Source organism: Hyposmocoma kahamanoa, unplaced genomic scaffold, assembly GCF_003589595.1.
Source record: "Hyposmocoma kahamanoa isolate Upper Pololo Valley unplaced genomic scaffold, ASM358959v1 211, whole genome shotgun sequence".
Taxonomy (NCBI): Eukaryota; Metazoa; Arthropoda; class Insecta; order Lepidoptera; family Cosmopterigidae; genus Hyposmocoma; species Hyposmocoma kahamanoa.
Window position 1 is genome coordinate 6,397,367 of NW_020653732.1, and position 22,225 is coordinate 6,419,591.

Below are 22,225 nucleotides of genomic sequence, written 5' to 3' on the forward strand. Positions count from 1 at the left end.
TGCGTAAGTGAAGAGAAAGTTTTAGAACCTTTTCGAAATATGGATGTATTAGTAATATGTGTCTTTCTTATTTTGCCTCATAAAGTTGGTCACTTGGCCAGTGGGTTCCTTACCGTGGCGGCGGACGGACGTCTCCGAAAAGGACAGCTAATAAAACAGAAATTAAAAAGTGAAAAAATGTCGCTACTTAAAAGAACCCAATCGATTAACAGAATATTATAAAAATAAAATGTGATTTCAAAATTAGAATCTTTAACTATTATATAAATATCATCGTTCCATTATTTAAAAAAAATCTTTTTTTAAAAGGATAGCTTTAAACGTCAAAATGACAATTCGGAGGTGGTTTGAATTTGGAAGCCGTAGTGATGTGAAACAATTGGTTTTATATATAGTGCTATTATCGATATTGGACAATTCAATATGTAATTCTGGAGGATTTGATAAAGGTAAGAAAACTCAATATACATAAAAAAAACTCACTGACCCAATTTCCAAGTGATTGAGCTCGAGACCTCCAACCGTGCTTTATTCAAGAACCGGTGTTTTTTTAATCACTGGTTTATTAGTTGTGTTTTATATCTGTAAAAATCGGTATCAAAATCCACATTTTATGAGAATAGATGATTTTGCAATTTCGTAAATGATCGATGTAAATGTAGGCACACACGGCACATAATTGTTGCTATTTTAAAATGGAAAATGATAAGGAATACATTTAAATAATAAATGAAGTTTAAAAAAAAGCTTTTCTCTCACCTAATGTCGAATAGAATAGAATAGAATTCATTTATGATAAAGCAATTCTTTCATCTTAAACTTTAGTAAATATCTTAACCGGCTGCCTCTTGAAATTATTGATTCCGCTTCAGACAACTTATTTAAAAATGTAGATTAAAACGCTGACTTGTCAAGTAATCAATATACAATTTATAATTAATTATAATTTAAATAATTTTGAATGCGACTACAATAGAATATAGGACAATAATACTTATATAATTTATATTTTCTTATGACTTTATAAATCTAAATTTTACCAATAAAGAATATCTATATCTATGTTTAAAGAACACGCGAATTTATTTACAATTTTTCAAAAACTACAATGCGTAATAAACTAATTTACAGATTTAATTACTTTGTAATTAATAAAATAAACGAAAGTTATCCCTTTTTATTTTTTACCAAAATTCAATCTCACTTTTAAGATAAACTTAATTGAAGCAGGCACCCTCGAAACGCAGACTTTTTTTTAACAGATTTTGTTACACAAATACACTATACGTAGTTAATTAAAAAGAGAACCAACCGAAAAATTCCATTCGAAGTTGTTGATTGGCAACTATTATTCGAAATAGATTTTATATTCTATATTTCAATGAAAAAATACTAAAGAATTAACTTACTTTAAAAAGATACATTTTAAACCGCATGATTCATAATTAAAGACACTGGTAATCACTTCCATCTATCTATGACAATGACGGAACTTAATCACAGTGAAGGACCTCACTTTCTCCCGGCCGTTGAGCTCTTTTGTATGGAACGTTGCTTCCTTTGCCGATTCACGTTCTCATCGACAATTGTTATGCTGTCAAAAAAATATGTATATTATTATAGACTATCGACTTATTCACGCCTCTATTATATTTTTATATTTCGAATTATTTCAATGACTTTTACAACTCTTGTAATAAAATAAAAAACAAAAATCGATTGATTAGAGCTGAACCGATTTTTCACCACTTCCTTAGCTTAGAAACTACACGCATGATTTGGATTAAAAAAAAAGTTCTTTATTTAAAAATACAAGTACGGTAAGTAAGTTCCTTGGAAAAGTAAAACTAAATGTTTTTGGTACAGATATAATCAGTCATAGGTTAAATTAAACAAACTGTCACTTTCTAAACCGCAAATTAAAAGGCTTTGTAATTGGCATAAGGTATAAATTTCAAGAAATAAATCGAGTTTTGAGGTGTTCGCGATTGCTATTCATTGGATATGAACTTTTTTTTAGTTTTATGTCGCGTATATTTCTTTTTTAAACAAACCAACGTTTCTGGCCCTTTACCTGTTCCATGGTCACGGTTGACTGAGACGTTAAAGTCGTCTGCTAGTTTTATCTAATATTTATTAGCTTGAATAGATAAAATAGTTTTGAAGGGTAAGGCTGTATGTGACACTGCAGGTACGTGGGACTTGTCAACTTATGTAACAGGGCGACGGGCGCAGTAGCAGTGTCTCAGATCTATGCGGTTTAAAGCTCTGAGTGGCACTGCAACTGTTATGGACAGGCGTGTAGCTTACCATCAGGCACACGGCTTGTCCGTCCCTGATATTACATATATAAATGAAACATTGGTTTGTTTGAAAAAAAAATGTACATAATTTAGATAAAAAAACATTGCTCAACTTCAAGAAATAATTTTACCTAATCACCATCATCATCACAAACCAAAAATGCGACCAGGGATTCACGAGAGAGAGAGGGACTCACGTTCTCCGTGCAAAATCATTACTGACAAATAAGAATAACCAGAAATAGAGACGAAATAAGGGCCGTCCATCCCTGGTAACGCATCAGGCAAATGGGCTTTATATCACTTTTAAATATCAACTCTCGTTTGCGCTGAAATAACAGATTAGAAAGCTGAAATAGTACAGCGCCAAGAACTGACCTGTGTGTACGTCTCCGTATATTCCAAAAATATTCTGTATTTTTTGTAATAAAGATAATATCTCTAACTATGGCGAGCTGTTCCATTCGGTGGTGTGGGAAAAACAGCAAAACATCTAATTACAAAACAAACCGAATCACATTTCAACGGTAATTAAATATTAAATATGTAATTTTTAAATTGTCGTCCATTATAACAATGCTCTAGTTAAACTGACGACACCCGTCAATTGTTTCGAATTCGGGCTGCCCAAGAGGAGCGCAGTTGTCACTGTAATGATTTGACAGAATAGTTTTCTAACAAATTAAATGATATTTCCAATTCAAATTCAAAATAATCTTTATTTCATAGGTAAGCATTATTACACTTGAAAATTTCGTCTCTATTTCTGGTTATATACTCGATGTATCTATCACTATATTATGGTAAACAGATTATAGTTAGAAGCATCTGTTTAGATATAAGAGTGTAAAATAAAATCGTGCCTAATGTTTTTTTTTAATTAACCCCTGAGATTCTCGATAAAGTAACCGTATTACATTTTGTACAGATAGGTTTAACAAATCCAATTCTCATCTACGTGATAATTTCAAACAGTCACAACAAGAATTAGATCACGTTACAATTCAAACTTTCGCGCGCGATTGTACATAATATGTACTACTCAAATTACATAGAAAAACAGCAAAAAAGGGAATTTCACTTCTTATACAATTTATCGATAATATCGTTATTACTTATATATTTAAAGAGTTACATCAAGTGAAACCGTAATAAAGATTTTTTCTGTTATTTTATTACGCGACTTTCTTTTATTTTAATGGCATTTTACGCAATTTTTAAATTAAAAAGCAGAAAAGAAAGTAGTTTTAATACCCGAAACTTACCAGCATCTAACTTTTTAAATGCTACCAAGGGGCGGGAGGGACAAGTCGCCTAGTACGCCTGCGTGTCGTTTACACACCTTTTATACTTTTTTAAATTTAATTCATCCGTATTTCAGAACTTCAGGCAACAACCGCCATACATTAACAAATTCAATTCATCAGATTATCAATTATTGTACCGCCATGGCCGTTTTGACAGAGTTCAACAGTGAGGTCGAATCTCAATTCATTAACGAAAAAAATGCAATCAAATGCGAGCCACATCTATAAGTTTTTAGATTTATAAGTAGTATTGCAAGGGGTAGCTGATTAAAAAGTTTTAATAAAACGAAAATAAAAATGTTTCCTTAATGTATCGTCAATTCGAAACTGCTTTGTTTTGAGGTTGAGCTTTGACGCGTGTTTGCCGGAGGTAGAAATTGTACTGGACAGCGACCGTATTAGATTTCATTTAAAAAAATTTCAAATTTCGAAAAACAAATGCCGAGTTGTGTCGTAAAATTCATAAATTTTACTGCACGGCACTATTGCCAAGAATGTGCAATGAGCTACTTCAACGTAGTTAAGAACTCTCATGCCAAAAAAGTTTCGACGTTGGCTCCGCCCAATTTTGTGAAACAGGAGACAGGAGATGTTGAATTTTGAGCAATAAAAGTACCAAATTCGTTTTAGCGTAATAACTCTAAAACTAAAGGGATTAAAAAAAAATCCGTAGTGACAGTTGTCTATCATGCATAAATATAATTAATTATCTAATTTTTGTCCTAATAACCTGTAGCATTTCGAGGATAAATCGAAAAAATTTGAAAATTAGAGGTCATTTCGTGATTTTTATCTATCGAGGAAACTTTATTGTTTTATGTTTCTGATTAATGTCTATGCTTGAATATATCGTGTAGTTACTCATACAATATTTTATTTTTAACTTTAAAGTGGGTATACCCCTCTAAAATCAAATCGAAGATTAGACATTTTTCCTCTGCTCCCTCTTAAGAATTAATACGAAACTTGATGAGCGGACAAACGTCAAAACGGCCATCATAGCATGCCGTTATGGCGTGGCGCGCGCAATGGCAGTGCACCTCAGATTTTCGCGATTTAAAGCTCTGAACGGCACTGCAACTGACATGGAGCGACAGGCCCGCTTCTTGCCCATGGGCCGCCTGACTGGTTCATCTCAATAGACCACTGGCAATTATTTCTTTCCGCAGTTCGCCTATGTCCACCTGGGTGGACCATGGGTATTTAATTCTTCCCGTAGCTCACATATGTTCTCCTAGACATTTTTTTCGTGAGTAACCTTGTTATGAAAACTGTTTAAAATTTTATTTGCACAGGTTTATAATATAAGGCTTCATTTTGAGATTAAATATTTCGTCTCAATGACAGTATTTCTTCTTCCTCCCAATCTTTTCCTAACAATACCTATTACGGTTTTATGGGCTTAAATACATGTCTACATTTTTATTTTTGCTAAGTTATTACCAAAACTTTAAAAGCAATCCCGTAGCAAAAAGACAAACACGCTTAGTTACTGAATATTGCAAGAGTTGGACCGGTTGCCAAAAGTTTCTCGAACCGGGAAGTGACCTGATTGGACACTGACCACTGAGCCATCGGGGTCATTGTATTGTAAGCTATGCGAGGGTGACAATTGGGGTGTATTTTCGTGTATCTGTCTGTATCTTCAAATTATTATTTTTAACCGACTTCAAAAAAAGGAGGAGATAGATAGATAGATAAACACTTTATTGCTCACACACATGAACAAGAACAGTACATAAACAACTTAAAACTAATGTGGGCAAAGGCGGTCTTATCGCTAAGAGCGATCTCTTCCAGACAACCTTAGAGTTAGAGGAAAGCTAATCGGAGCGGGAGACGTAGTGTGCCAATTTTACAAATGTAAAATAAAAAAAAAATAAAAAAAAATAAAATTGTATAAATAAAAAAAAAAAAAAATTAAATAAAGACACAAAGTAATTTATAAAATATTTAAAAAATAATGATATATTATACCTACGTAGATATATGTATATATAAATATACCTAAATAAACTTATACTTACTAATAACTTATACTTACTAATACACACGTTGCAGACTAGGACTGTGATAAAAGATATTTACGCAATCCGATTTTGAAAATGGGTAGCGACTTAGAATGTCGGACTTCAAATGGGAGATCGTTCCACAATTTTGCAGCCTTAATCGTAAAGGAATTTTTGTAATACTCAGAGCGAGTGAAAGGAGGCTTCAGTAGGTTCTCAATTCGACTGTGCGTTTTTTTTGTATGTATGTTACGTGATAATTCCGGCATTTGGGAACTGATTTCGATGACACTAAAAGGTCTTCAATACTCTTGAAAGTCATGTGAACTCTTAAAAAAGAGTGTTTTGCCGAAACCTCTCAAACCCCTCTTAAAGAACGTATTTAAGTTTAACTGCCTCGGTGGCCGAACGGTTGTGGTGCTGGTTTCCCAAGCAAAGGTACCGGGTTCGATTCCCGGGTCGAGAGAAATATTTATATGGCGTACATTTATTTCTCTCGTGAGTTTGGGTGTATTTTTGTGGTTATCTATATGTGTGTCCATGGATCCCGCGGTACAGATTTTCCGTAGTGCGGGGCTATGTATATGTTATTATTATATGTTTACACTCGTGGAAATTAATTAGAAGAAAGCTAAACAAAGGTCGAATTATGACAACAACATTTATATGAATCACTGGCCACATGTCTAGAACATTTAATTTAAAAAAGAATTACTTAAATCGTCTTTTCATTTAGATTAAAAGTTCTGGTACGTGTTCATAATATGAACCATTGGCCACATCTACCAGAGTATTGAATTTAAAGAAAATGGCTTCAATCGTCTTTTGTTTTCGATTGGACGTTCTGGCATATGTGGCCAGTGGACGTTGTTTATATAGACGTTGTTATCATAATTCAGCCTTTATTAATGACCCGAATGGCTCAGTGGCGAGTGTCCATGCAAGTGAAATTCAAGACACACTTCTGGATATACCGGTTGCACTAAAAGACATTTTATACACATTGTCACATAATTGACAACTTTCTGTGCTCTTGATTTATAACCTACTTCGGCGAAACCTAAAAGAAAAGTAATGAGATTTCATATCTACATGATGGATATGGTTGTTCCATTGCGACTTGCAAGTGGCTACAGTGTATTTTAAACTCTCTTTCATATTTACATCGGATCTTACTTTTTTTATAACGTCAAGTGACGGGACGAACAAGTCCTGCACCTGATGGTAAGGTAGACGCCTGTCCATGACAGTTACAGTGACACTTAAAGCTTTAAACTGCATAGATTACTACTACTGCGCCCGTCACCCCGAGACAAGTCCCATGTGGCTGTAATTTCACCAACACCCTTGGCAGCAGAAATAGGTAAAGCTCTACTGCTACTAAATTACTAAAGTACTAAGTGACTAAATTGAACTTCTTGTCCTTTATTAATGAGATTTCTTTTTGTGAATTAAAGGCAAAGATTAATTTATTCCGTATAAAAACTTAACCTAAATACATGAATGTTATTAAATGACCTTTTATTTACATAAATGCGCAGCTATTGCAAACAGTGAAACGGTTGTATGTTTGTATATAATTTAATTAAGTTAGTAGCGCAAGTTAAGGTAACCTATCACAAACTCAAATTTGTTTTTTCCAAAATAACGTCTGTTCGAGTTTTCATTACACCGAAAACCGAATTATAACGAAACCGTTGTTCTTTCAGGATATGTTTGATATTTGTCGCAAAGACACGATTAGGTTCGGTTAAGCTAGATTTAAAAAAAATCAACTCAAAATTACTTTCGAGGTTATGAAAATTCGAGCAAACATTATTTCTGGAAAATGTCATTTCGTACTACTGATTGGTAACCCAAGTTAATCTAGGTGATACCTAAACTAAGAAATACCTAAAATAGTTTACTTATACCTTAGGTACCCAAATCGGTAATTACAGTTTACAGACTAATCTACTACAGACTAACTAGATTAGTCAATACATTTTGTTCAATAACAATAAACTATAATAAAACATGTATTCTTAATTACAATAGAGTTGACACACAAAAGGCGGCTCACTGCCACGGTTAACAAAGTTAAGAATCAGTGAACAACAGCGGACGGAGAGTGTGCGATGGAATTGCATAATTTGATTCCGCCTTCCCCTTTTCATCATCGGGGGACTAGACGTGGACTGGGATTCCACCCCTATATTGTGGATATTCCCAGGATTCGAAGCGTTTCGCTTCCACATTTATATGGCGAGCGGCTAGGGAGTGGAATTCCCTGCCTGAGGACTTGTTCCCCTAACGCTATAACTTGGACTTTTCACGGCGAGAGTGAATAGGCATTATTTAGGTGTGCTTGCTACATCGTCGACCTCATCACTTTCCATCAGGTGTGATGGAGGTCAAATGCGCACTTTTTTTTATAAAAAAAAAAGTGGTAGGATTTTTAGGACTCAAGAGTACATTATGAGTCGAGTCCTTGATTCCTTACACTGTTTTAAATTGAGTACAAAATCTACTAAAAAATTTACTGATTAATTATTCACCCTATATTATCAAGTAAATGTACTAACAGTTTTTCACAACCCTAGTTGGAGCCATTCTGCTTCACGAAGTCAGGAAAATAAAAATTAAATTAATTTCGGAATCGAATTCCTGGCCTATGCATGAGGCTATCATGGCTTTTTAAATATTGCAGAACAATTGCAAGAGATGGTAATGGTTACTTATGAAGCGCAAGGCTTGTTCGTCCCGTCCATTGACTTACAAATATATGGACGACGGGTCTAATACAAAAACCACGAAAAAAATGTCCCAAGTCAACCTATTCGAAATTTAAATTGTAATGTCATCGCAGTATCGCGCTGTCAGTAGAACAAATGAAGACTAAAGCGGAGTGTCGCGCTCTGTATACGATTTTAGCGCCTTACAAGTGCGGACACTTTTTAGCGCGGACCCGACGTCCATATAATTGTAAGTCAATGGTCCCGTCACTTGATATTAAAAAAACAGGAATGAAGATTTATAGCTTTAAGTTGTATCTATATACAGATACTTGAGTCGTACTAATGTCGTACCACCTCTATCATATCGAGTTCTTAGGTTCTTGAGATTGTTACACATAGGAAATGAAACTATTTTTTCGGATTTAATCCGGAAACGGATCCGGATCTATCAGCTCTATCATATTATTCTGCTTTTATGCCGTCTTTATACCTCGTATGTGATTTCTTTGTAATTTTTCATGGCGAATATAAAAATGTAGTCTAAAATGTAGTACACGTAATAATGTTTGAAGTTAGCATTTTATTTAGTTAAATTATGCCGATTTCAAATACTATGTTACTTTTAAGATATGTTTGAGTAAGAAGTTTATAAGTTTTTCTTCAACAAAAATCAGTAAAAACTAATTATGTCAAAACGCGTGTACGAGCTTTTCACTTGGCGATGATGTACAGTCACTGTTTTTTTTATTTTGTCCTCATTAGGAAGCTATATAAGTGGTGAACCATTGGAGTGCACAGGCCAAGTTCTCAATATACCTTGACCGGTCCTTTCTGAGCACGAGGTCACGTGGCCACCCGGATGGCTGTGACACTATGGTCAACTGCCCTACTGCCCATCCACTAGGAATTTATATTATAAGTATACTAAAACATATTATAAATGCACGATTAACAGAACCGACTAGTTTGCAAAATCTGTGTCAGATTTAGTATAGGGTGAAATTAGTTAAATTACTCACTACAATACAATACACAATACAAATATTCTTTATTGCACACTGAGACAAATACATAATAATAAAAAACATGACAGGTACGTAAATGTAAAAAATGGCGGCTTTATTGCTAAATTAAAAACTAAGACAAAAATTAATTGAGGACGCAACAGAATACGTATTTGATACACATCCACACACAAATAAAAAAAGAATTATAATAAATAAATAAAATATTAAATAAATAAAATATTAAATAAATAAAATATTGAATAAATAAAAAAATAATGCTAGTAAACAAAAAGGAACTAATCCACCAAATTATCAAAAAAATGTTATATGTACCAAACGGTTCCTAAAGTCTAACCTCTTAGATCAACAAAAAAAGTCCAACTCTGGAATTACATGACATTATAAGTTTTGAAAATAAAACAAGAGTGACAAATACTTTTAATTTTCAAACTGCCGTATCTCGAAAGTGACTGGATGTGCATTGAATCCTTTTTGTTTAGACCAATTAGAGTATTAGATAGTGAGCTTTAGTAATATTTTGAAAGACTCAACAGACTAGCAAATTTTTAAAAAATTAGCAAAGGAAATAATCATTACGTTTAACACAAAATTTTAAGCTGCCAATTCTTTAATTTTCGCAGTATACTAAGTATTTTTAAATTTACTATCTTTTATTTTTGTAATTTCTTTTTGTTTTGAGAATATTTTGTGTTAAATTTGAATTTTTGATTTTATGTTCTCTCCGTTATATCTTGTTATCTTTTTTTCTTTTTTTTTCTCTTACGATGACAGACAGTCACAGATAGACTATCAACTCGTGACCATAGAGCGTGTAACAATTCTGAAGTTTCGGGAAAGAAAAAGATGTCGGTGACATAGTCGTAGGAAACCAAATTCCTGGAGCTCGCCTCAAAAGCCTTAAAGTTTCCTGCGCACCACAAAGGTGACCATCCAACTATCACTAGGTGTGCATCGTGGAAACGGAAAACCCCCCACCACCTGGTTTCATCATCATACCTCAAGAGCAACTACCGTCAGGCTGCGATCTGTGGTGGCGAATGTGGAAGTCCTAAAATCGTCTTCGCGCTCAGGTAGGACGCTGAGACACGATGGTTAAATGGGATTTCAGGGATACTAGTTAAATCCAATGCGACTACGGTGCGCCAATACAGTCCATGCAGCACTTACTGTTGTACCCCTTGTGTCCTATACGTGTACCAGGGAAGATCTCTACGCGGTCACGGAGTCAATGTAGCAACGTGCTATTCAGGGTCAATATAGTCCTTAAACAAAAGAAGATCAAAGTCAAAGTTTTTTTAAACACCGTTGGATTTTTTTTGGTCAATTTAATAATATGATTTTGAAAATTAAATTGATCAATAACCACTAAAAAGAATTCATTTAAAAAATCCTGATTTACAGTAATTAGCAAAAACGTACTTGATTCCTAGACACTTTTGATGTACTTAGTGAATAACCACGAAAAGCATAAAATCTACAATTAATATTTCATTTGTTGTGTTTGGTACAAAAGAGAACATAAATAAATAAATAATAGACAATATCACATACGATGTTCTGTTCCCAAAGTAAGTAGCTAAAGCACTTGTGTTATGGAATCCAAGATAATATAGAAAACTTACTTTTTCTACAATTACCCGGAACTCGGGATTTCAAATAGCGACACCATGAAAACCGACGTACAAGCCACTCGACCACGGTCGCCTATACATACATACAACAGATTAAGGACACAATACCATCATCACAAAGACATTCCAAATATTTATCAAATGTTATCTGAAAATTTTTTTTAAACGAGCTATGCGCTTATTGTTACGACTGTACAATGGTTAAAACAATTTTAAATTTTATTACTTCGTCTTTATCGTGAACCCATTACCTATAAGACACTGTTCGTAACCTGGTGTAAACTCAAGAGAGGGGTTAAGCACTTAAGAACCCAGTAAACTTTACTACAACGCAAAAAGCGCTAAACGCCCAATGTATGCATTTTAGTCATTCTCAGACAGGGTTCACTACCTAATTTCCGTGGCAATTTTTATTATTTTAGTATTGTTTTATCGTGCAATATTAATTAATGGATTCAGGTGTTACTTTACGGAAGTCCATGTTAATAAAAATGGAAGCAAATTAATTTGCTACTCACCGAAACCAGTGAAGGTTAAATCGTTCAAAAGTTAATTACCATTACCACCCTCCCTCCGCATAAAACTAATAAAATAAATAACACAAGCGCAATTACACTCATAAATCACCACCAAAAATATACCCGACACGCGTTTCACCTCTCCACGAGGCATCCTCAGGGGCTGTTGACTGCTCGACGCTCTGTTTCTTCGGCCGATGAAAAAATATTCAACACAAGCACAGCAGCAGAAATGTACATTTGAACACATTTATCATTTACAATATTTATTTTAAACATCATCTTAGATCGAGAATACCTGCAAGAGCTAAACGGGTCACTGCCACGGATTCCTGTCATCCAAGTACGCAGAAGCTGTATAAAAATAATAACGCACACACTCAACATAGCCCTGCACTAGCAGACCCTGTATCGCGGGTGCCATGGACACACACATAGACAACCACAAATTACACCCAAACTCACGAGAGAAATAAATGTAGGCCATACAAATATTTCCCCCGGCCCGGTAATCGAACTTGGGACCTCTGCGTGGCAGTTAAATAATAACAACTTTTGGAATAAAGTTTTTGTTTCAATCCAGTTTCCAGCAGTCTCAAGAAGCGTAAACATTGCCGCTTAAATGAATTTCTATCCTTCTGCTTAATATATGTAATATAATTACATACATTTAGTAGCAGTAGAGCTCTTCAAGAGAGTTCGTCCAGGGAAGTACTGCCACATTACCTGCTTCTGCCGCCAAGCAGTAATATCCGTCTAAATTAAAATTAAAAATAAAAGAGAAAAATAATTTCATATTTTTTAGTAAAGACTATGTTGCCCAGAACTAGCCCAAGCAAATTTGTCTCATTTTGGGTTAAGTAAATATATTTTAAGAATTTCTTACAATATTCAAACTTCTTGTGAAATTATAGACACATACATTATTAGATCTTTGTTATTTAAAGCTCTGAGTGCCACTGTCATTGGTGATCGCATTTCGGTGATTCTTTTTTTGTTAGAAAGAACCTCAGTATTGGTCCCATTTAAATTTAAGAATGTATTCCATATACAAGGGTGGCATACTAGGGAATGAATCCGGTTTCGCTCACTTTCCGGTAAACGATTTCAATAAAGCTTACCAAAGTAGATATAATTCCACGAAATTGTTAAGTCGACTTTTTTATAAAAATTTACAATTAGTTTGATATAATTATTAATACAAAGTTAAACACTTAAAAAAATTCCTTAGATCCGGCAGGATTCGAACCGATGTCTTCTAGCAAACCGTGGCAGACGCTATGCCAACTAAGCCACGGAACGAACCACGAATTTTTCTATGTGCTTGTTGTCGTATCTTTGTATTTGCTTTTCAACTACTTTAAGCCGTAGCGCTAAAGTCGCCGCATCGAAGGAATTTATTATAAATAGTGGAATAATTTCACAAAAATAATTGAATATCAATTCAATACAAATTTGATTAAACTTACAATTATTTTTAATGTCTTAATAAATTGTAGTGTGAAATGTTTTAAAATTCAAAGATCGAATACAAAGAAAAATTTCTTCGATCATAAGTTGCTAACAGGTGCGCTGACGACGTAAAAAGACGTTTTTAGTCAAATGCAAATGATTTGTAATAAACATATTCATATGATCTGCTGACTCGGTCTCGGTATATTACTTAGTCTGTTGACTGTTGAGACAGCAACAGACACTGGTTCGAATCCAGTCAGAAAAAAAAAATTTTTTCCTGTTCGATTTTTGTATCAACAACAATATTCAAAAATAATAATTCCACAATCGAACAATTCACTATCTCCAAAAAAAAGAACAATAACATCGTAAGAATACGTCTAAACAACTAAACAATGTTTCTAAATGTCAAGTTCACGCGCCACTCGACTGGTACTAAAGGCGGCATTGTAGAAAGTGCGGGGTCATAGAGAGTGAAACGGAAAGCGGCGCACGCGCAAGTGCGATTGTGCAGGTGAATTGACAGGTTGAAATGTCATAGTGACGATGTATAAATCTGGTGTCATAAGTTAAAAAAAGTTATAAACGTGTCGGCACGATTTTGTAGTTTTAAATTAATCATATAACATTTAACAGGTTTATTATCGCATAACTCTTTTTTTCTATGTTAATAATTTTGACAGTGACTTGATATATGCTTAATATATACAAAAAAAGATCTAACTCTAATCAAGTGGTACTTAATGGAATTAATCATACTTGTTGATTGAATTAATCACAACATGATTCAATTCATTTCTTAAAATTTAGTCGCAATCATTGTACTCATAATATGCGATATGATTAATTCAATTGAACTAAACTTGGTAAGTCAAATTTACTTCAGTGTACATTTTGTTGTTTCGATTTATTGTTCTATAATCTCATAATATTGCTTTAAATAGAATAATGGCTGACAAGCTAGACTTTTAATATAACCTTAATAGTTCTACGAAAAGGATATAGAACTAGACTTATGTTATGAGAACTATTATCTTCATCTTTAACAGCAATGGCCTAGATGGAAAAGCTTTTGTACGAGGTTCTAGGTTCGACGTCTACTGAAGACTAGTATTAAACTTTGCTACGGTGATAGCATAGTTGACAGAATGCTACGCTTCTACATGAAAGGTTCTGGGTTTGATTTCGGCGGGCACCATTAAGTGTTTTCGAATCAATTGCAATCTAGTTAGCAACTACATACGATTTGTTTTAACAGTTAAGGAAATTGTCATGATGAAATCGAAATGCATTTCGAAGAGGGTTTATGTAGGTAGTCACATTTATGTGAAATCCGTTACATTTAGATGCGTACATGCTTAACAGCGGACTTGCTACGGGTTGAAGATGATAAGGCTGAATGGCGGCAAACAATAACACAATCATTAATTTTAAAAGTTAATACACGCCACCATTTCTAAAAAAAGTCCTCACGATATAAATTTCGTTCCAACTTTATTGTTGTGACTTTATATACATAAGCACAAGCCCTAGTCATACAGGTAATGATTTATAACTGAAAATAGGTACAAAGTTGAAACTAGTTCCCAAACTAGGATCTCCTGGATAGGTTGGTCTAGGCGACACCTTTTTACTAGCAGTAGAGCTCCATCTAAAAGAGTTCGTCCAGGGAATACTACCAAGCCAAGCTGCCAAGCCGTAATATGAGCAGTATTACATTCCAGTTTTGAAGGGTAAGGGTGCTGGTGAAATTACAGGCACACGGGACTTGTCATCTTATGTCTCATCTTTGAGAACGATCACGAAGTTTATAAATTATGCTAGGTAGAACACAATAATGAGGTGGTTTCCATTTCTTTTTATTTGAAATAACGCACACACACATGCTCAACTACAAATTACACCCAACCTCATGACAGAAATAAATGTTGGCCATACAGGATTTCTTCCGGCCCGGACCTCTGAGTGGCAGCCCAGCATGGTAATTGTTCGGCTATGGAGGCAGTCAAAAAGTTTTGACATGTTAATTAATTACCATATTTTCAATTTTTGGGATAAATGTAAATTTAATAACTATAGGGCATCAGTTGAAAACCAAAATTTAACAGGTTCTCTGTAGTACTTAAAGAGAAATATCTTCATATAAAAATTTGACATTTTGCTTTTAAATAATTCGTCTTAGACTTTTACTTAAGACTCGTTTTCGGATTTTATATGGTTAAAAGTAAAGTACGTCCTATCGTGTAATAAATTACTTTGCAATTTTTTTAGACTATATCTTACGTTTGTGCACTACGTCCGTATCAGTTCCGAATGTCACAGGCGTCCGAAGTATCATTTTACCTCAATGTACAAGCGATATTAGTATTTTTTCGGATTGGAATCGGACTTAGTGCACAAGCGACATCCGAAGTGAATCGGATGCAGCGCACAAACGCGCTAGGTGTATTTTATATTTATTGTAACACCATTATTTAATAGTAAAATACCTAAACCACTGGCAAGCAAAATAGTTTTTCCTGCTTCTCTTCTTCTGACTCGCCTTAATTAGTTACAATATCAAGTATAGTTCTAATGGTAACCAATCACAAACCCGAAGTAACGTTTATTCGAATTTCACTGAAAACCGAATTATAACGAAATAGTTGTTCTTTCAGGACATGTTGGATGTTTAACGCAAAGACATGATTAGGTTTGGTCAGGTTAGGTTACCTTTCGAGGTTATAAAAATTCGACCAAACGTTATTTCTGGATAATGTCATTTTTCGGACTTCTGATAGGTAACCAGTTCTAATGTTTATAAACAAGCTAACACAGCCTCTGGTTACACTTGCAAATATGTAGATGAAAAATAACTTTCGACTTTCGCCGGTTGGGTGCCGCCCTGCTCTGTTTGGCACAAATGTGTTGTAATGGACATAATTTCTTCTGAATCAGCAAGGGAAAATAAGTGGTTTATACCGGCACATGCGGCCACATTAGCCTTGGCCTACCTTTAAGAAATCTGCAAGAAGCTTCACAAGTGAACTAGTACAAACATAAAATACTAAAACCGACCACGACTACATATTTAATAGCAGTAGAGCTGTGAATGAGTTCGTCCAGGGAAGTGCTGCTGCCTTATCTATTTCTGCCGCCAAGCAGCAATGCGAACATTACTGCGTTTTGGATTTGAAGGGTGTATGAAATATCTTTATATAAAAATTATGTACAAGATATTTTATTCTTAAATATGTGGTTTTATATCCTGTTTTCAGGATTTTATATGATCACATAAAGTACATCCAGTCGTGTAACGAATTATTTTAGCACATTCATTAGACAACGTCCTTAGGTGTAACGTATATTTTTTGTAAGCCATTTTGATTTCGCAAAAATAGTAATTCCCCTCGACGACGAGTGTCAGTGTATAGTGAGACCAAAGTTGTTTTTTGAGACACTGCACAAGTAATATCGCGCTGCTAGTACAATAGTGTTGTAACTTAAAATATGTGAAATTCAAGATTATACAATAGCTGAACGTTTCATTTGATTCTCTACACGTCAATAAAACCTTAGTTAGAATATCGTAAGACATTTTTAAAATATATTTACTTAACCCAAAATGAGACAAATTTTCTTGGGCTAGTTCTGAATAACATAGTCTTTACTAAAATATATTTATAGTATTTACTAAAATATATAAAATATATTTACTAAATTATTTTTCTCTTTTATTTTTAAACAATTTTGGCAAGTAGAAGATTATTTAGATGTCTCTAATAAACTTTAACTTATACATAAATTTTAGTTATCTTTCACGGGAGTGAGTAATTAGTTTTATATCAATTATGAAAAAATGCACTTTTTGAATTAATACACTATTGTATTAACAGCGTGATATTATACCCATATAAATTCTGTTATAAATAAAATAAATAATAAATAATACTATTCTATAAACCGGAACGCAATAATGCTTACTTTAGTGCTCGGCGGCAGAAATAGATGATGTGGCATTATTTCCCTGGAAGAACTCTTTCACAAGGAACTCTACCGCTACTTTTATATATCTTTAAACAGTTTCTTCCTTTCCAGTCAAAGGCGCTATTTAGTTAACTTAATGTGATCTGTTAGAAACACCGCCATTATACTAACAGTTCTATAGCAAATCAATCAGATCGTCGATTTCAATCGATAAATTGCGATAAATCGATAATATCGAGAAACGAAACTTTCGATTTCTATTAGAAAGTACAATTAGGTGGTTTTATTAAGTAGTAAATGTGGAATAAATCGTAGTTGTAAATTTTAGATTTTGATAATTTCTACTCTCTCGATCTATCAGATTGTATGTTCGTGGAAACGTGCGGAAAGTTTGACTTCAACGTACAATCCGATCACCGCAAACGCGAACATACAATGAAAAACAATGCCCTTTAAATAAAGACGTTGTTTGAGGTAATCACATAACTTGTTGCTCTGTAACATGATCTGACCCAGCACAATGATTGCAGCAATTATTTTAAGAAATAAATTTAATCATTGATTCCATCAAGTATCTTGATTAAAATCTGTTTTTGATTAAAGTATATTTTTTTAGTATACGCAAGTTAACTGCCTATTAAGCATAATGCTTACAGCAACAAAAAGTAATGAATTTAATCATGTTGTGATTGAGTCAATCAAGTTGATTAAAGTCATTGGTTTTTAGCGTTCGATAAGAGTACACACATGTATTATTATTATCAGTTTTGTCAATTATTATTCTTTTTCGTTTTGATTTTAATATTTTTAATAGATCGCGGTTGATAATGCAATGCGAATAAATTTAATAAATCTTTATTTTAGTTCTTCTTTGTGAATAGTGAGTTTTTTATATTAACATTTTATTTATTCTTGAACTACAAATACTCATTACATTTATATTAAGACTAAAAGTGTATTGCGCTGAAAAGGGCCCAACTCAGTAAATAATACGGCGGAGCAACAGCTCTGGTTTTCTGTGAACCCATTTGGAAATGGCCGATTCAAACAAATGAAAGTAAAAACGCGAGTTAAATAAGTACATAATTAATTAAGAAAAATATAACATATCATTATGCCCACTGTGTTTTCAAGTTCACACTATATTCATGGATTTTGGGTTTCTGGTTGCGTTGCACAAATAAATTTGCTCCGGGCGTATTTTGTAGCATTAACATGTGCTCTTTGGGTTTGCGTTTGAAAGGATAAGCGGATTTTTCCACAGAAAACTAATTAAATAAGATTTCTGTGGTTTAAACTTACATACAAAGACTGCATTTTATAATATCAAGTGACGGGACGAACAGTTCGTGCGCCGGATGGTACAGCTACACGCCTGTCCACAGTTGCAGTGCCACTCAGAGCTTTAAATCACAAAGATCTGAGGGGCACTGCCACTGCGCCCATCACCCTGAGACAAAAGTTGACAAGTCCCATGTGCCTGTAATTTACCAACACACTTACCTTTCAAAACAGTAACACAGTAATGCTGACATTACTGCTTGGCAGCAGAAATAGACTACTAGACTTGATTTAACTTGAGATCATATTCTTGTGCGGTAGAGAAAATGTCTCAGTAAAGCAATTTCGAAAAAAAGCCGGATGTTGATCGCAAGCAGTTCTTAATATTATTTTAAAACTTTCGTGGTTATTCACTAAATCATCAACATCAACCCATTTTTACGTCCCACTGCTGGACACGGATCTCCTCTCAGGCGAGTGTTTAGGCCACTCGCGACCCGGATTCGAATCCACTGCAGCAGCAGCAGAGCTCCTTGTGAAAGAGTTCGTCGAGTGAAGTACTGCCATAAAACCTATTTCTGCCGCCAAGTAATAATGTGAACATTTACTGCGTTCCGGCTTAGAAGGGTTAAGGGTGCTGGTGAAAACTACAGGCATTTGGGACTTGTCAACTTATGTCTCAGGGTGACAGGCGCAGTGGCAGTGCCTCTATGATCTTTGCGATTTAAAGCTCCGAGTGGCACTACAACCACCAGGCGCACGACTTGTTCGGTCCGTCACTTGGTTATATAAAAAAAAAAGTCATAGGTGCACACCACCTTAGGAATCCGAACCACCTATCTCGCAATTGAGAAGCAATTGTTCTCCAACTAGGCTATCGCAGATCTTAATGATTTTTACTTACAAATATACTGTTATAATTGAAAGTAACCACAAAACGTGCTCATAACATTGTTCTATTCGCACAAAAACGCGTGAGAATCTTTTTGCCAAAAAATCTGTTAATTAGTAATTTAATAAAAACAAAAGTGGGACGAATTTCTACCAACAGCCGGTTAGATTAAAGTGAAAATACAAACTTACATTTTACCATCACAGAGCGCCGATAGCTCAGTGGGAAAATGGTTGCTTCTCAATTGAAAGGACAATGGTTCAAATCCCTGCGGCAGCGTTACACGCCTTTCTATGACAGTTGCATTGTCGCTCATAGCTTTAAAAAAGTTCTGAGGGGTATTTCAACTGCGCCCGTCACCATGAGACATAAGTTGACAAGTCCCGTGTGCCTGTAATTTCACCAGTACCTTTCAAAACTGAAAAGCAGTAATGCTCACATTACTGCTTGGCGGCTGAAATACGTATGGTAGCAGTACTTCCCTGGACGATCTCTTTCATAAGAAGCTCTACTGCTATCGACAACAATAAATGTCTTATTGTGAAAATGGCAACTTTTCAAGAGAAAGGTTCTATGAAGTCTATTGTTTTGTATTTGGGTTTTTTAAATTTTAGTTCGAATGTTATTAGTGTATGGTATGGCCTTTCCAGTACCAGGTACCAGGAGAAAATAAAATTGACAGAGATAGCTGTTTACAATGTAGTTTTACAAGTGAGAGCGAAGTCATGGTCACTAATTAGTCATTTATAATTATGTGTAATTAAACATAGTTGAAATTACTAAGTTCCCACACTATTCAGAGCGTACGAAACAAAAGTTAGTGGATTGTTTCTAATTGTTTTGTTCTAGTACAAAATTCGAAAACGTGAGTAGAAAATCTGTTCGAAAAAAATTTAAAGAAGTCACCTACTAATCTAATTAATGTTCAATTTCTCGTAAAAATCAAGCAATGAACGTATTACAAAGTTACGTGTAGTTTATTTTTATTTAAATTGGCTTTTCGACAGACTCAGGGACTTACTTACCGATAACATTTTGTTTAATATCATTTAATGATGTTTGTACGAAGGATATCTGTCATTAGCCATAATTTTTCATTTAATAAAAAAATAAAATAAAACCTAGCAGTAGCGGTAGCGCTCATTGTGAAAAAGTTCGTCCAGGGGAATACTGCCACCTTACCTGTTTCTGCCGCCAAGCAGTAATCTGAGCATTACTGCGTTCCGGTTTTGAAGGGTAAGGGTGCTGGTGAAGTTACAAGCACATGGGTCTTGATAACTTATGTCTCAGCGTGACGGGCACAGTGGAAGTGCTCCTTAGAGCTTTAAGATTTAAAGCTGTGCAACTGTTATGTACAGACGTGTCGCTTACCACCAGGCGCACGGCTTGTTCCTCTCGTCACTTGATATTACAAAAACAAAAAAAGCCAAAAGGAAATTACAATTTTTTCTGTCATCTCATCACTTTATTTGACACTTTCATATGCCAAAGCAATTATAGCATCTCTTTGCGACATGTCTAGAAAGTGGGCAAATACGGAAGTGATACTACCCATAAATAAAACGAAAGTCTATTGTCTCTGTCGATTAGACATCTCGCCAGTATTATTCACACGTCTACGCGGGATGTGTGAAAAAAATTGTGTCAATATGACACGTTATTTTACCGAGAGAAATGTTCTCATCGATTTTTAATGATGGCTGCCAAGGTACTGATTGAAGGGAAAGCTTTTTTATTATTTCTCTAGGGAACGAGAGTTTTCTCACAACTTTTTTTTATAACCTAATATTAGTGGAAGTTGAGCTTCTTGTAAAAGTATTCGTCCAGGGTAGTACTGCCACCTTAGAATAATAACGCATAGAATGATAGTTTCATATCAAACGAACTGTCACAAGTGAGGCAAAAATCAAATTCATGTAGGCTAGTTTTAGTAGTAGGTTAATTTTCGGTTTTAGTGAATATTTATATAAAAATACAAGTTGAAACGCGTTACTTCCTTGTGAAATGTGATGTTAGTATCTATTTTATGTTTGTCTGACGTATTTTTACACTCATTTACCGCACATTTCGTCATTTTTAGCTAAAATTCTTGATCTGTTCGCGGTGCAAGTTGACCTTGAGCACTGAAGGCCCGCCCGCTCGTGTAGGCCCTTTGGGCGCGCTTCAATTTGCCTCACTTAGCGTGTGCGGACTAGGTTTCTATGCGTTATTATTCTAAGGTCCAGGGTAGTACTGCCACCATAAATATTTTCAATCACCAAGCACTAATGTGAGAAACTACAGGCACCTGGGACTTGTGAACTTACGCCTCAAGGTGATGGGCGCAGTGCCCCTCAGATCTTTGTCACTTAAAGTTCTGAGTGAGGCAGACGTTTAGCTTAACATCGAGCGCACGACTTGTTCTTCCCGTCACTTTGTACCATGACAAGACACGTCTATAGATACAGTGTGCGCCCTGAGACATATGTTGACAAGTCCCATATGCTTGTAATTTCAGCAGCACCCTTACGCGATAGAAATAGGTGGCAGTCTTCATTGGAGGAACTCTTTGCAAACTTTACTTGACACTTATGGGCTGAGATGTGTTGGGATGTTATAATACTCCGTCCATCAGGGATAGGTTACTACGCGTTATGGAATATTTCAAAATTTTGAATATTATTAAATCGTATAGGTGAGTTACATTATGAGGTATGCGCAAGGCCTTTGTCGAGTACCATGCTGGACTGCCACGCCGAGGTCCCGGGTGCGATTACCAGGCCGGGAGAAATATTTGTATATGTGTGTCCATTGCAACTGCGATACAAGGATTCCCCAGTGCGGGGTTATGAGTGTGTGCGCGATATTATTTTTATTATTTTGATAATACGTGGAATATTTTATTCTATCTCTTTGTAGTTTTGTTTTGTAGCGTTTGTTTAGTTTTCGTTTAAATATATGAAGAGGCTGTATGGTGGCTACCTTTGCCTACCCTAATAAATGGGTTTTAATTTATTTTTAAAAATTTCGATTTCTGTCATGGATTATTAGCAGAATATACATTAAATATTGGTTTTTTGGTGTTTTTTTCTAACAAACAGACTTTTCGGGCCCTTTACATGTCCCATGATCACGGTTG

The 22,225-nt window shown here is 34.8% G+C and overlaps 1 protein-coding gene across 1 annotated transcript in view; it reads left to right on the forward strand.

The window, feature by feature from the left end:
- Positions 1 to 313: 313 nt before the first annotated feature.
- LOC113227557 (serine protease lint-like) overlaps positions 314 to 22,225 on the forward strand; it is a 54,651-nt gene continuing 32,739 nt past the window's right edge. The window contains exon 1 of the mRNA XM_026460508.1: positions 314 to 449. Coding sequence (XP_026316293.1) covers positions 329 to 449 — 121 coding nt within the window. The 5' untranslated portion in view covers positions 314 to 328. The remainder of the gene's footprint in view (positions 450 to 22,225) is intronic.